The sequence below is a fragment of the Mastigoproctus giganteus genome, chromosome 3, assembly GCF_048544385.1.
Source record: "Mastigoproctus giganteus isolate SK-2022 chromosome 3, ASM4854438v1, whole genome shotgun sequence".
NCBI classification, from domain to species: Eukaryota; Metazoa; Arthropoda; class Arachnida; order Uropygi; family Thelyphonidae; genus Mastigoproctus; species Mastigoproctus giganteus.
This window is the reverse complement of record NC_143577.1, coordinates 256346316-256363709: the sequence shown is the minus strand read 5'-3', so window position 1 is coordinate 256363709 and position 17394 is coordinate 256346316. Positions and strand designations below refer to the sequence as shown.

Genomic DNA, 17394 nt, shown 5'->3' with positions numbered 1-17394 from the left:
AAGGCTTAAGTTCTGCCAAATTGCAGCTTCTGGAGACTAGGCACCTGCGAGGCGATCTGATTGAGGTGTATAAGGATTTGAATGGATTGAGCAGGCTCAATGCTGATGGGATTTTTCCTCTTGCTGAGATTACAAACCTGAGGGGACATAAATTCAAAGTGAGGAAAGAGAGTTGTAGAATAGATGTGCGAAAATTTGCCTTTAGCCAGTGGGTAATTGATTGCTGGAACAAACTTCCATCTGTTGTTGTGGGAGTTGATAGCTTAAATAAATCCAAGACAGGACTAGACAAACATTTGGAACGAGTGGATCAGTGAAATGGGAACGTTTTGTTTTTTTTTTTTTATGCTGATGCTGTATATGCTTGCTTTCTTGCATCATATGTCTCTACTAATTCTAATTATTGCCTGGAATCGATTGATAACGACAATAAAGACGACGATTGGCGTGATATCATCACCACGCTTTTGGCAACTATGTGAGTGGCACATCCCGCCATCTGCCTTAAGAGGAACGAATTCCCTGAGGATAAAAGTCAACAGACTGAAGATGGCCGATAAATTTGTGCCAGCCAGGGCATTAGAGTCAACTAATAGAGTTTATCACATATCTGAATTGACCTGGAAAGGCTTACATGTTTATCTAAACAATTGGTGTATACTGAAAAGTGTGTACACATGTGATGAAGTGAATATATCTCGTATATTGTATTCATTGGCTGTGTTGTTAAAATAGAACAATTTGGGCTACAACTGAGAGGACTCGAAAAGAAAGTAGTGCACATTGATTCATTACATATTTTAGCTATTCTTTTATATTTTATTATATGCCAATCCTCTGGCATTTACTGCTGTGAAGGAATTTGTCACTTACCTATTGTATAACTGTATTTATATTTGGCAGGACAAATAAAGATTTAAGATTTAAAAAACTGCACAAGTCATGCTAGGGAGGGTGTGGAGTTGAAATGTTTTCGCATTTTGAAGGTCATGTGTTCCCATTAAAACTGTATGTGAGGGAGGACATCCCAGCAGGAAAATTGTAAATGCAAAATGTGCAGTGGGCGCAGAGTGGAAGAATTGAAACTCACTGCGCTGTTCGCCTGAATTTCTCCTCCGCATGATGACACCACCCTGCGCAGAATAGAGCGGGTTGATGTCTTCTGATCAGCCAGCGTTAGCTACTGTTGACGCTTGTGAGGTGGGTTTCCGAGCACGTGCCGAGAGACAATTGATTATGTCTGAATGAATGCCATTCCCCTCCCCACACGTCCACACACTTGTTAAGCATCTGGGGACGGGGTTGCGATGTCACCTGTTCCCGCCGACCGTGCGGCCTCTCCGTGGGACGATCTAAAAGCGAGTCAAAGGCGCACGAGGACGCGCTCCCCTCATTCCAACTGTCCGCTCTCGCGGAGAAGTGGATGCGGTCCAAGGAGCGCGTGGAACTTGGCAGACGAACGAGATGAGTTGGCAGCATCCGAGCTCTCCGTAATATTCGGTAGGCAGCGGTGCTGGAAATGTAGTGAGAACAGTTTATCGTATTTTACCTTGTAGTGTAGCGATGTTAGCTGTGCTCGCTGCATCCCTACTCGTGTGCTTAGCAGGGGGTGAAAGGTAAGAATACTTCTTTCTATCTATCTTCTGTTACTGTCTTAAAAAATATTCTTGCGAACGTTTCTGGGAGGTAGGCTTGACTTCACTTTGGATCGGCCACTTTCTCGTCAGTATATTGGCCTTTACAATCAGCACACCACAGGCGAATAACACACACACACACACACACAACAGGTGCTCTTAGAACAGGACCATATCGGACCTAGTATAGGCCCCATGCGGCAAGTGCTTACCACATGAACCTCATAACTGCGTTTACCAATAATAGTACATAGCAGGAAATAAAAATAGAAATTCGTCAGAGCTACATAACTTGATTGCTGCTACTGTTTGTATTTCATTTTATTTTATATTATTGAAAGAGAACGCGCACCACGGCTTTACAAGTTGTTGACAACACAATTTACAGATGATTGACAAAAGTAACTTGAACAGAGAGTGTCTGACGACATAGTGTTGAGGGCCAAGCAGTATCGGTAGTTGCCCACCGATGCTGCTTGACCCTCAAATGTAATCTCAAATGGCTTTAGTATAAACATTGACCACCGTCTTTTCTAACATGTTAAAAGATGTTTGAAGAAAGAAGGTAGCACAGCCGATGAACTTGATGTGAGTCAGACCTGAAATTCTTCCCATCCTTCCAACAGTTAAGGCTGAAGAGTCCACTTCAATTTTTCACCGCGTGACAATTTGCTTCGTAGCACTGTTGCTCTGTTTGTGTCATTTATAATAATGCGGAAAATTTCGGTTTGTCGATTCCTCAGCATTATTTCAAATTATAAACTCAATCATAAACAAAAAGCTAATGAGAAATGGTTAAATTCACAAGCGTTTTTAAAGGAGTTACATTCCTTTCGTTTATTAAAAACGTTTTTCGAAAAAATCTTCAGTAATACAGATCAACTTGGCGTAAATTTTTTTCTAGACGTAAGGGCAGCATCTAATAATATTTCCATCCCTGTACTCATTTCTATTTTCGATTGCTCTTTCGGAATAGGTATGATCCTCCTTATACTTTAATAGGAAATTAAACGCATCTCGTAAGAGGGAGTTTTGTCTGTTCTATCCTTTCGCTCTTACACCGGAACCATTTCTCTCCACAACAGACGATCCGAAGTTCTTCATGAAATCTGGGGATTAAAAAATCTGCTGTACATGAACCCAGCGAAACTCTGAAAATTTAGCAGTTAGAAAGTCGTCCTGAAAGCATCAGCCAGTGGAACAATTGAAATGAATTGAACCTGACAAAGCAGCACAATTATATAAAAAAAAAGGAAGATAAAGTAAATCGACTTATTGGCGAGATAGAAGTAAAACCCGTTCCAGGCCATCTTGATTTAGACTCACTTTGGATGGGCACATTTACTCTCAACTTTATTTCCAACGCTAGCAAGGCCTAAATGTACACAGCAAGGTTGGCTCTTAAGGCAGAAATTCATGGAACATTGAAACCCGATTGCCATATTACATCACGTAAAATTTAACGCATTCCAGTGTCCGCCTCTGTAGTGTGGTCCTCTTAGCTGGAAATAGTTTCAAAAATTAACTGGGCCACTGTTGAAAATGCGACTCAATAAACCTGGGACTGTCGTACCTAAAGTCGCGCATTTCAGTTACCTTACAATACTTAACTGTTTTTATGTATTTTGTAAAACCAGTTCCATAATTATGCCCACTTGACGCATCACAGGTCATATTTTTCTGCATTTTGAGTGTACATCCTCTGCTGAAGGCTGTTCGAGAGTGGACCCAATATTGTTTCGAACTCGATAAACAAATAAAACACCCAAATAACAAAAGTTGTATGATATTACAAGTACGCGCAGTTACTACTCTCCAAGCTTTAATAGCTTTTATTAATTAATAAATAATAAAGTCATTATCTGATAGCGTTGTTATTTATTAAATGACGAACTGCGTCTGTCCTCACCTGGTTATGATTGCGATCAGTGTTGACCAGTTGGCGTGGTACAGGGCTATTATTTTCTTCACGTAGTCACTGGCCAAACTCCACAATTGGTTGTCACCGTAATCGCTATATCCGAGCAACTCCTTTGATTACAAACAGAGTGCATTTGCTAGCGTGTGCTCTGTTCAGCTACTGATGGGATAGGAAAATAACCCCCGCGGTATGAAAAAAAAAAAAAAAGAAGTCTGCTGCATATTTTTATTGACATAAAGTGTGGTCCTGGAATAAATGCAATGTCACTACAATGACAACCCACCAGTCGAGAGGAACGGAACCAGTACTGCTGGGATTGTCTAATGGCTCTAGATCTTTAACCTAAATAAAGTTTCCTCCTGCATCAGCTCTCCCTCACTTGTCCAAACGATGGTTGATTTTGTGACATTCATCTGTAGCATGCTTTAACATTCCGACAAGAACACAGTTGGCTTGACTTGACTGAAACATAAACTAGAATCTTATGGAGTGACTAACCCAATCCTTCACTGACTTATAGAATATGTATCTGAATGTCGTTATCAAGTGTTATTGCAGGGATATTTTTATAGGATTATCACTTTTCCAACTTGAATCCCTCAAAGCTGTTCTTTGGGTCCTCCTTTACTGTTTAACATAATATGCTAATGACTTGAGTATTATTGCTCTCCCAGAGAGTACAAAGAGAGTATAATAAAAATTACTCCTTTGTGCTGATGACATAAAATTTTACATTTCTTCTGAAATATCAAAGCATCATAATCAAATGCAATCCTCTTTCAAAATTTAAAGTCTGTTCAGATAATAACAACCTCACCATAAATATACCCAAATGTAAAACCATTTCCATCCATCTCCCTAAAAAGAAAATATAATCCCATTCCCTTATACCATAGACCTTCAACAAATATCAAGAGTATCTATTATACAAGACTTAGGAATAGCTTTAGAGAGATGTTCTGTTTCTACTCATATAAATATTATCTTATCATCGGTTTATCGCAAACTTGGTTTTATAAGGAGATTCTTGTTAGGATTATCTATTCAAAATTCCACACTAACGCAAAAATTATATTCTTCTTTAGTCCATCCCACACTAGAATACTCTTGTCCAATCTGGTCCCTTTATTCCTTAAATTTAATAAATAAATTTGAAAAAATTCAAATACTTATTAATAAAATACATGCTAAGACCACATATCATCGTTACTTATCATAATCACAAATATCTGGCCACACTTACTGTACCTGGCCAAATATAAAATGGAAGCTTTGGATTTTAGATGATATCCTCAAGGATTTAGCTTTATTCACAAATTATTCGTAGTAAATACTTATAGAGCTATCGGGAATTAATTTTCATATTCCTAGCAAAAACATACGTTCTCATAAAAATCTCTATTGAAATTTAGAACAGATATCGGGAAATTCATTTAGATTAACGCCCTTCTTCATCTCCTAAATTGGTATTATTTAGACCCGTTCATGTCTTGTGCAAATTATGATAAACAATTAAACGAGATCAACCTGGTGTAAAAGAATTGTGTATAAAATATATTGTAAAATAATTGTAATAAGTAACCTATAATTGTTTTAAAAACTTAAATTTTTATTAGTGTATAATTTTAAAAGCTATTTTATTACATTTGATAATAATAAACTTCTTTATTGCTGAATGTATCTGAATGTTGTTATCAAGTGTTACTGCAGGGATATTTTTCTAGGATTGTTACTTTTTCAACTGGAATCCCTCAAGGCTCCTCTTTGGGTCCTTTACTGTTTGACATAATATGTTAATGACTCGAGTATTAATCCTCACGTAGAGGAGAATTTGATAATGTGTTTGATGTCTGTTAACGAATGCACATTGTCATTGGGTCCAACTGGCTGTAATGTGCTTTTCTGCGAACCATTTCACATAGTTCATACCAAGGCTGTATGCATCGAAGAAAGTAACTGCAAGAAAATTAACTACTTTTATATACAAACAAAATAAATGGTAACACATCGAGCAGTAAAACGATAAACGTTAAAGGGTAAAATGATAAATTTCAACGTGTCATACTCTGTAATCCTTCACTTTCTCAACCGAGTTTAGGATCCGTGGGTTATTTGGGTGAGAAATATGTAAATAAAAATACACCTTTTGTTTCCTCGCTGATATGTGGGAAAGTTGATTCGAAGCGCATTTTATGTGAAATATATCATAGAAACGGAACACACACACACACACACACACACACACACACACACACACACACACACACACACACACACACACACACACACACACACACGTCATTTCAGCGAATTTTGAATTACTGTCACGAAGCAGCGAGTGTGAAGCTCCATTATAGGAAGGTCACTATGCGCCCACATAAACGCCAGCAATTTTCATTAAAATGGTTGCTGAGTTGCTTAATTCGACAAGGTTTGTTTTATGATCACTTACCGAGACCCCAACCATAGTTTTCTCTCTGATTTCCCACGAGGATCTCCGATGGTCGCAGTCAGAGTTAACTGTTTAAAGCGATTACCGGAGAGCCCGTTTAGAAAATAATTTGGCACGTAACTCGTACATCACCTTGCTCGGGACTGTAACAGTTTGCATGAGCTCACAGTTCGTTTCTATTCGAGAGGAGTTCATCCAGCTATTCCCATGAATTGAACATCCCACACTCACGTTCCTCTGTACTTTCTTCTGGGACACTGGTCTTCTTTTTCTTGCCTCAGGTGTACTTCAAATTCCGCTTGCCTTCTTTAAGGAATCGGAGGAATGGGTACAAATTGGCGTCACACCTTCGACAGCCTCCCCCTCGTCGCTCCTCCCCTGTGTATAACCGCTGGAGGAGCGACGCTATGAATAAATTTCTTCTCCGATATCATACACTTACATTCCATAAGTAATACCTCTTTGGTATTATTTATGGAATGAATCCACCTTGTTTTTAATACATTTTGCCATCGTTCTTTAAAAAAAAACTCACATATGCACTGAGGCAAAAGGCTATACCCTGCTCTTGAAGGACATACATCATTTCACTGTCAGCCACAGCAGGCTACATCCTTTCACAGAATACGACCTGTCATTGTCTTTTTCAGCTCCTGATCACTCAAACCGTTCTCCATAAAGACGAACAAATAAGAAAGAAACTGTACTGAGCCAGATTTGGGCTGAATGAGAAGAAGCAAAACACTTCATCCTAGATGTGCAATTCTCATCTGAGTCACATGGGCAGTGTGTGGCCTAGCATTATCATGTTGTAATGTGATTTGGTGTCCTGTTAGAGTCATACTTTTTGTTTTTTTAAGCTTATTACGTATTTTTAATATATTTCCTTATTTTAGTGACGTTTCGAACAGATTCTAACCTTTCTCTCTAAAAAAGGGATCAAAATTATGACTTCTCTGTCCCAAAACGCTGTGGTCATAATACTGTATTTTGAAATGATCTTAAGAAATTCGAGTTTTTTTTTACTACTGGAGATGTCTATTCCATAGACCGGCATTTAGAATAAAGATCAATCATAACGAAAGATCCAGGTCTTATCACCAGTTTTAAAAAATCTCCTTTTAAGTTATTGCACCCTTGCGACAAGTCTTGCCATTTTTCATGCCTGGAGAATTTCGTTATTCTTGTTTACAGTTTAGGTGCCCATTTGCAGCATATTTTCCTATAATCACATGTCTAAAATGGTCAATACACTTCTTTTAGAACACTCTAGTGCTTGCATTTTTGCATATGTGGTTAGTTTCTTATCTTTTTGAATAGTTCAACCGAAACATTTTTTTTTTTTTTATTCACTGCTAGTCGACTTTAGTTTTCTGCCCTTTGGCTAGTCAAATGTTAGTGAGTCCTTTAAAACGTTCAAGCCATCTACGAACGTTGCTTATATCAGCAGTGTCCTGTTGATATAAGTAATATTCATTTCTTCAATTTTTCACGAATTCGCACTGAGTTTTCTTCTGACTTCAAAAGCAACTCTATCATCTACTGTTGGTGGAAAGGCATCACTGCCGCTATTCAAAACTTCTGATTTCTGATAGACAGAAACTTTTATTTTAGCTTTTTTATGTATATGAAGACATTTTTCCACTATTAATATTAATCAATAGTATAAAATATATGAAACTTCAGGATGCTAACTCAGTTAAAAAGAATTTTGTCTCCCAAGGGACATTACTCATATCCTCACCTGTGCACTTTATTTCCTTTTCTGCTCATTTTGCTACTGTTATACACTGAACATGGGTTATTATCTGAATATTTGCTTTAAAATTAACTGCTTCGATTACAGATAAATAAAATTTTTGTTTATACTCCAGGGCAGCCGCAATAGCCAAAGTTCATAAAACGGATAGAGAACTCACAAGCATCATTATATTTAGCAGTAACGTGGGCTTGAACCAGTCAGCCCAAACGCGTATATTACTGTACTCTTGAGTTTGACCACTTGACACTTGAAGTTGCATTCATGCTTTGTGCTAACTTTAAATATAGTTCTTGTTTATACTACAGCACGACCACCAAGTCAAAAGAATTTACAATAAATTATGAATACAATCGTTAATCGTATTTTGCAGCTACTGGCTTGAACTATGGTCTACTCAAAGAGCAGACCATAGTTCAAGTAGTCAGGAGTGAGAGTGCTACTGCACTCTCACTCCTGACTACTCGGCTACGGTAGTGCAGTTATCATTTGTGTAATGTAATGTTAGTGTAGTTGTCATTTGTGAAGTGTAGTAGCGGTGTAGTGTAGTATTCCCAAATCGAATTGAATTTAAACGGAAATCATTCCTCAGACGAGAGTAGCAAATCAATGGACCTAAAGCAGCGGGAGTTCTTGGCTTCAGGGAGAACTGAAGGGGCGATTGTCCAACGAATCACAGCTTTAAAAAATGTGCTACTTGTGCAATGTTTGCTGGCAAAACGGGACATAGAGCCAAGGGGGGATGTCTTTGTGCGTTCGGTGCAAAGAGTGTGAGGAAATTAGACGTGAACTCAGCATGCGGATATGCGTTTATGATCGCTTGAGAATCGGATGATTGCACTCAAAAGAATTAAAATGGATTCGGCAAGTCACAAAGCGCTAGCCCTACAAGAGGTAGGTATTATCAATGACTATTGTCAGGGAAAACCGAAAAATATGAGTATATTGTGCAGAAAGGATAGGTGGAATAGGACCAGGGGTAATGTCTGCCCCAAACAAAAGTAGACGAAGTTGTAAAGCAGATATCATTTTTTAAGGGCACGAAATCTGATAGTGTTGAACACGTTGGCACTAATGATATTAAGAGTAAGAAATATGAGGACTTACTTAAGAAGTACTGGAAAATGTTGGGAAAATGTCGCGAGTTAGGATTAAATTTTAAAGTGTCTGGAATTCTGCTCAGACACTATAGGATGGGAGTACATGTTGACAGTTCTGTCAATTTATTTGGCCCTGGAGAGACTCTGCAAGGCTCATGGGTAAAATTATTTTTTTAGCGTCGTCTGTGCTTGTTAATCGGAGAGATTCAATGAAAAAACCATTGCATGGACGCCGCTTTGATTCGTCCAAAGGAAGCCATCAATGAAGTGGAATCGTAGTTTCAGGCAAAAAGTGCGAACTTCTATGATCAAGGCATTAAACAACTGATCCATAGATGGGAGAAATGGGTTACTATACATGGAGAGTGCATAGAAAAGGATTAAAGTTCCTGTGAAGTTTTACCTTTCTAAGGCTATTATTTCTAAGTAATGGTACGAACTTTTTGATACCCCCTCGTATTGATTATATTACCCTCGTGATTACATTATAATGACTACAATTGCCGGTATTCCACATCGTGTGCAAAAGGTTCGGTTTCGGTTCCCTTTCAAGGAAGGGAATTTATTGTTTTTCTTGTTTTTTTTTTCCCTACATATTTTCATGCCTTGGCCGAGTTAGTCGTTCTCGGGCGAGGGCTGAATGTATCTTCCCCACAAACTCGAGTTCATAATCTAGCAAAATAGACAAGCAGTTCATACAATACGCACAATTTACAGAAACGATAGACCGACACCTCTTGGTGTTACCTGATATGGCCAAAATCAAAAACACGCAATAGTAAAGAAGTTACTAAACAAACGTTTAAGATGGCCGATTTTGTATGAAATTTTATTATTATTACGCTCAAAAAATCAGTTTTTATGCCCGCGCTGGGCATTCACCTCCTCCTCCTACGCACTCTGCGAGGGGAGTTACCAACATTACGTTAATTGTGCCAATTCTGTTGAAAGTGATGAAGAATTTACTGTAAACTGACGGTACTGCAGAATTCCGCCGCAGTTGTTTGAAACCTGTCTCGTTAACAAACCTTTATTATTAAGCTGATGGGTTTTTCATGAAATAATAAGTATTAAATAATAGACCGGAATTGCAAATACGTTTTTCCATTTCGCTTAAAATAACACGAGTAGGTAACCTATTTAGACTGCGGTTTCATTTAAAACACCTCCTTCAAACCGAGCATTGAACGGCTAATTGAATAATGACTGAACCGGGAAGACCCAATTGTGGAATACACTCCTTTTCAAGAAAGTCTAATTTATTGATTATCAGCAGAAGTGTAAAACGGAGCAGACTCGGATAGAAATCAATTTTCTTTTAATTTGCTTAAAATTTAATCATGAATTGAGCAATAAACAGATACTAATACTAATAAGTATCAAAGTAGTAAGCCATGTGACGCGTCAACATGTCACGTTCGTAAATTGTACGTATTCTACGAAAGATTAACCAGCTTTCAAAATGTAAAATCCAAATGTTTGATAGCAAAAAACAGATTTTTCACTATTAATTATTTATTTATTTAATTACTAAAAAAAAAAAAAAAAACTCACCCTAAACTGAATCGAACCCTGGCCTTTAAACATGGGCCATAGAAGAAGACAGGTCAGCAGTGAGATCCATTAGGTTGATTGTAAAAGTTAGACATCTTTTTTAGTATTAGTATTAGTATTAGTAACGGCCGCATGGTGCAAGAAAGCCTATGGCTTATGCTGCACCAGCCAAAAAAAAAAAAAATAAAAAAATAAAATAAAATTAAAAAAAATAAATCCGAACAAAACAATGATAAAAACAAAAAAATAAAAATAAATAACTAAATAATAATAATTAATAAAATAAAAAATAAATAAAAAGGAAATTAAACCTATCATCCTATGTGCTTCCCTTACCCGAAAGTACTATCCAGATGACCTTTGAATTTCCCCAAACTGTCGGCCTCTACCACCCATGAAGGCAACTTATTCCAGTAATTTATAACTCGCTGGCTAAAATAGAACTTCCTGCAATCCAATCTAAACATTTCCCCCCGTAACTTGAATTTATGTCCCCTAGTTCTAGCATCATTTATAATCTTGAAAATTTTGTCCTCATTCATTTTACTGATGCCTCTCAGAGCCTTAAACACCTCAATCAAATCTCCTCTAAGGTGTCTAGTTTCCAAACTCTGCAACCCACATATTCGAAGTCTTTCTTCATACGGACGCCCTTTTGCCGATCTCACCAGGCGAGTTACCCTTCTTTGCACCCTTTCAAGAAGCTCGATGTCTTTCTTCAGGTGCGGTCTCCATACTTGAACACAGTATTCCAAGTGTGGTCTAACATAAGCCTTATATAATGGGATTATCACGTCCCTATCTCTACTTGCAAAAGTTCGATAGATCATTGATAGGACACCATGGGCCTTCCTTGCAACCTGTTTACAATGCTCAGAGAATTTCATGTCTGACCGTATCGTAACACCCAAGTCCCTTTCCTCCAGTACTGGGTTTAGTTGAACTCCACCAAGTGAATAAGTTTTTTTGGGATTACTGTTTCCCAGGTGTAATACCTTACACTTTGTTGGATTAAAGCACAGCTGCCATTTTTCTGACCATTCCTGAAGTCTATCTAGGTCTCTCTGAAGAAGCTCAGCTTGACAGTGATCATTAACTACTCTCCCAATTTTAACATCATCTGCAAATTTAGACATCACGCCCTCTATCCCTTCATCAATGTCGTTTATGAAAATTAAAAACAACAGTGGTCCTAATACTGATCCTTGGGGAACCCCACTTCTTACATCAACCCAATCTGAGGAATAGCCATTTATCACAACCCTCTGCCTCCTGCCCTGAAGCCATCCTTGTATCCATCTAAGGATTTTCCCAGTGATTCCAACCTGTTCCAGCTTATAAAGCAACCGCTCATGTGGGACTGAGTCAAAAGCTTTGCTGAAATCTAAATAAACAATGTCGAAATTATTCCCTAAATCCAGCTCGTGAGTGACCCTTTCGAAATAGCGAACCAGATTTGTTAAACATGATTTTCCCTTTACGAAACCATGCTGAGTATCCTTGAGAATTTCAATTCGATCCAAATGATCCTGAATTCCACCCTTGATCATTGCCTCCATGATTTTCCCTACTACTGAAGTCAGACTGACAGGTCGATAATTTCCAACTTCACTTTTAGAGCCACCCTTATGTATGGGAGATACATTTGCACTTTTCCAATCCAGGGGAATCTCCCCAGAGTCTAATGATGCTCGCATAATTAGCCTCAATGGTTCAATGCACTCGCTTGCCGCCTCTCTTAAGATTATAGGGTATATTCCATCAACTCCAGGAGCCTTACTGGTCTGTAGGCTCGAAAGTTTTTTCATTAAATAATCTTGCGAAATTTCAATATCATTAATTACATATTTTTTAACTTCGCTCCCACAATTTCCCTTTGCCACAAAAGGCTTTTCATTTGTAAATATCGATGCAAAATAACTGTTGAGTTCATCTGCAACGGCAGCTGGTGTATTTATTACTATCCCCTTTCCCTTACATAAAGGTCCGATCTGGTTTGTCCTGCTCTTCTTGGCATTTATATATGTGAAGAATTCTTTATCCCCCCTCTTTGCTCTGTTTGCTAGTGATTTCTCATAAACTGCCTTTGCCTGTCGAACCTTTTCTGTGGCTCTATTACACATCACCTTGTAGCTGTTATAGGCTTCAGTACTTTTTGTTGTTCTGTAACCTTTCCATGCCACCTTTTTCTGCTCAAGTAATGCGGCAACTTCACTAGTCATCCAACTTGGAACCCTCCTCGTGGAGTATTTTTTTAATGGTATATACGCATTCAAGGCATTTTACATGTGGTCATCTGTGAGAACTTAAATTATAGTTTTAAGCACGATAGAACGAATCATCTTGCAATATTCTCAATGTGCGTTCAAAGATCTCATTCAATTTGTGTAAATTAAACTTTTTTTTCCAGATTTCTTTTAAATCTAGGCATTGATTTTACCAGATGTATGAAGACGTCCTTAGGGATCTTCAGCCATGCTACTGCAAGACTTTCCGCAGTTTCGGAACAGATGACGGTTGTGTGTCCATACGACGCCTCATTTCCCGTTCGAAAACATCCTACAGGTATTCAATTGGCTTGAGGTTAGGCGAATTTGAAGGCCAATCAAGATGGGTGATATCTGTGTTCTTCGAACCACTCGTGCGCAGTGCAAGCCCGATGACACTGCGCATTATCGTCTAGAAGATCCCGTTCCTGTCCGGGAAAAAAATGAACATGGCCTTCTAAGAGCTCCGGTATGCGAATATGTGTAACTTCGCATTTGGGTGGTCCCTAGACGTAAGTCCAGTTCGCCTTGTGTCTCTGCGTTGAATACACAATCTCTATAATTGGCCTGATTATGTACAGTTGTGTGTGTGTGATTTGTTTCAGTCCAATTAGCTAGCAGGGAGCAGCTAACACCTGGCAGCTGCTGCCTGATGCCCTGCCTAGACGAGCTAGTGGGCCAGTCTCCACTACCTGTCTATCCAGGAAATGCACAAGATCCCGCATCTACTAGAGGTAGTGCAATACCAGTGGATGCCAGCAGCTTATACCCATGTTATCCGTTCCAGGACAGGCATATGAAATTGTTAAGATAATCTACGGTAATTCTTAGTTGTGGCCCACCTCCCCGTTGTGTAGACTGACACTGGAGTGGTTTCCCAGGTGGTCGCCTTCCTGGTGATAAAATGGCCACAACCAATTAAACAACACAGCAACGTTTTCACAACACAAACACAACGGTACACACGTTTCTAGCTTCTTGCAGAGTTCTGTATCATCACAATGGACGGATTTGAACTGAAGTTCTGGAGCCGCCCTGCGTAAGATACTATAAAAAAATAAATAAGTTTATTAAATATTTAAAAAAAATAATTAATAATTAAACATTTAACCATTTTATGGATGGTAATAGTAACAAAATTTAGTTTAATTTGCTATATTAAGAAGTAGAATATAAGTGTAAAGTGTGTTAGCTGTCTAACGGCTCTAGGGGTTTCCTCTTTCTCCGCGTTGTGTACTCTTTTCGTGAAGCACAGTACTCTGTGGAGGCCAGAGATTTAAAAGTGTGTGGGATGTGGTTATGTTGTGTAAGATGTAAAATCTTACACGTTAATATTTTAGAAATGAGTGAGATTTATTTAAAATAAAGCTTAGGAAATAGCAAAATAGGACAGTAAACATTACCAGTCACTAATATTATTCTAGGTCACTCACAAGGAATTAAAAATTAGACAAGGTTGAATTAGAGAAGGAAGCGGTAAGCTATTAGCAATTAGGGGTACATTTCAGTTCCCACCATGGCAAAGAACAAACAATAACAACGGGAATGGTGGCAACGACTACTGGCGTGCAGGTGCGAATAACTTGGCTCTGAAAGAACAAAGGGCTGTAGACTGAACATTGTCGGACATCCCTTTGTCCGGTGACACCTAAAATCGGTCAGGTAGTAATTACGGGTCAAATTGCTCCAGTTAGCAATCACATTTGCGTCTGACTGTCGGCAATGGCAAGGTTGTTAGAGCATGAAAAATAAATCTGCTAAGTTTAACGAGGGGTGGCGAAGGTGACGGCGAACTTCAAAGCAGCGGATTGCCTGGGAAAAATTTGGAAATTTATTAAAATGAGCTCTGAATATACAGCTTGAGAAATTTTAAAGGACGAATAGGAAATGATGAAAGTTGACAAAAATGAGAAGATTGGGTAAACTCAGAAAAAAGGCGGACAGGAATTATGAGGGGCGTTGCTGAATTCAGAGTAACAAAAAGTCAGTGAGCAGGGGGAAACGAAGTCAGTTCCCTCAGTTGAGCGTTATGTGGGTGGTTATGAAAATGTGAGTTAAACACAGATCCAGCAGTTGAGCTTTATGTGGTGGTTATGAAGATGGGTTAGTAAAATGAGATCCAGCAGTTGAGCTTTATGTGGTGGTTATAAAGATGGGTTAGTAAAAGCAGATCCCTCAGTTGAGCTTTATGTGGGTGGTTATGAAAATGTGAGTTAAAGACAGATCCGTCAGTTGAGCTTTATGTGGATGGTTATGAAGATGAATTAGTAAAGCAGATCCCCAAGTTGAGTATGTGGGGGTGTGTGGAAATGAGTTAGGAAAGACAGAGTTGAGTTTTTGACAATGTTAGTGGGAAAATGAGTAATAAGTTGTGTAGGGTTAGATAAGTCCTGTCCTATCCTGTCAGCCAGCTGGGAAAGATCTGACAAAATTAAGATGGAGTAGAGAAGGGTTAGATAAGTTTAGTGCAGTCAGTAAGTTAAGAAAAGTTAGTGGAGTTTAATAATAGAAGAGAACAGTCTAGTAGTCCGTTATAGGAAGGCAAGGGTAGTAGCCCGTATGCAAACGACTGAAGTGTATGGAGAAATAAACCTGTCCGTAATAGGAAGGAAGTGAAAGTGGCCAGTGTGAGAATAAGTAGAGTAAGGAGAAAAATAACCCTAGCCCATCATAAGAAGGCAGAGATAAAGGCCAAGGAAAGAAATAACCCTAGTCCATCATCTGAAGGCAGTGATAAAGGCAAGGCGCAGATAAGTGAGCTGAGAAGATAAAGTTGTAATTCCTAGTCCGCCAGAATAGCTGAACCGAAGGTTAAGTAGCAGTATCGAAGACGAGCTATAAATTCCTAAAAGACACAATGATGCCCTATCTAGACGTAGACTACAGCCCATGGAGAAACTTGAAGTTCTGAGATGAATGCAGTTGGTAAACGATGATGCCATTCCCAGACAAGGAGCTGAAGGCCCCAAAACGGAGAAATCCGATTCGTAAAATTAAGTAAGTGACTAGTTATATAGTATTCTCCCTCACAAATAAAGGACTGTCGGAACTCTAATATCAGATTAGTATAATGTTTAGAAAGATGTTAAGGGAAGGATATACAAAGATATAAATATATGCATAAATATTGAGATAATTCAGATGATAGTTTTGGGTTTTGATTAATGTATAATTAGACATATGTAGAAAGGAAAAGGAGAGAAATTTGATATTTGTTATTAGTTATTGTTTAACATATAGGTATGATATATTTTGGAAGGGAAGGGTAGAGAATACAGAGAAAGAAATAGCCTTATGAATGTAGCTAACCCTTGGGACCAGCATTAGTCCAGAAATTGATGTCAAATGTACTATCTGTCTTGATTAGAGAAAGTTGTGAAATTATATTCCCCAAGACAAAATGGGGTACTAATTAAAACGGAAGTTAAGAGTGAAATTCCTAAATCAATACATAAGGTAAGAATTTGAATTAAAGTGGAGAAAGGGTGTACCTAATCCTCTTAAATAATTATTGTTCATGTGTGAAGAAGAAGAAGAAGAAGCTATAGCAGTTTTGTAAAGATATTAAGTTTGTTGTGTATAAAGAAATAACCTTTTTAGTGTAAAACCAATGTATTTAATTGCCATATAAAACTGATAATACATAGGCAAATTTGAGTAATAATAATATGTGCTTGAGAGTTGATAATTTTTATATTGTGTATATAAGTGTAAATAAAATGTTATGTTATACATTAATGTGTGTGTTGTTTGTCATTCTTGAACACCCAGCCTGTTCGAAGGGAATTATAAATAATTGAGAAGTTCCCTTAAATCTGGAATTCTCCTGTAAAGTAAAGTCAGATGTGTAAGTGGGGAAATTAAAGTAAGGTGGACAACAACTCATATAAGGGAACAAATAAAAACAAAATAAATAATAAAAAACAAAATAATAATTAAATTAAATATAAAATATATACATCCTTCTTTTTATTCCACCCCCCCACAGTTGGAAGAAGAAGAGTATAGTGAGAAGAAATATCTAAATAGAACTAGCTACTAATTTTCGTATAGCAATGAGAACAAAAGAACAGTAATGGCCATGCTATCGAACACGGGACTAAGTTGCAAACAAAATCTTAATTTTTTAAATTTTATTTTGTATTGTGAATAATTTTAATTAATTATTGACAATACATAAACAAGCTACCAGGGGGCGCAACAAAATTATTTCAAAATTAATAATTTGTTAAGATTGCACTGTATTGCCAACAGCACAATCACCAAGCAGAGATGACCAATAGGAAAGCAACTGAAACTAGCTCAAGCGAGCCCAAAATTAGCCTAATTTTTATATATGTAATGAGTTATATACATATTTATATACACTAAATATATGATATAATCACATAAAAGTAAAACCCATTTTGGGACAGAATCTATCAAAAAGAGACTAATGTATATACACTATATGAAAATAGTATCAGAACACAGTTGAAAAATACATGATAGTATCCAGACAAGTGCTTGAATGAAATAAATGAAAATGCAGTTAGAGATGCAGTTGTTGTTGTTGTTGTTGTTCGGTTTAACGACACAAGGGCTACTACGGCCAAATTGTGTCTCTTCATCGTTAATTCACAAAAGCGTATTGTTAGAGAGATTAAATTATATGCTTCTGTACAAACCAATATATTTTAGATATAATAAAAGTTCTTCAATATT

The 17394-nt window shown here is 37.7% G+C and overlaps 1 protein-coding gene across 2 annotated transcripts in view; it reads left to right on the top strand.

The window, feature by feature from the left end:
- Window positions 1-1455: 1455 nt before the first annotated feature.
- Window positions 1456-17394, top strand: part of LOC150089089 (glycine receptor subunit alpha-2-like) — a 77515-nt gene continuing 61576 nt past the window's right edge. Inside the window, exon 1 of one of the 2 annotated variants that reach the window (XM_090371048.1) lies at window positions 1456-1616. In XM_090371048.1, the coding sequence (XP_090227174.1) occupies window positions 1564-1616 (53 nt within the window). In that variant the 5' untranslated portion in view covers window positions 1456-1563. The remainder of the gene's footprint in view (window positions 1617-17394) is intronic. The other variant, XM_090371049.1, reaches the window with a different exon arrangement.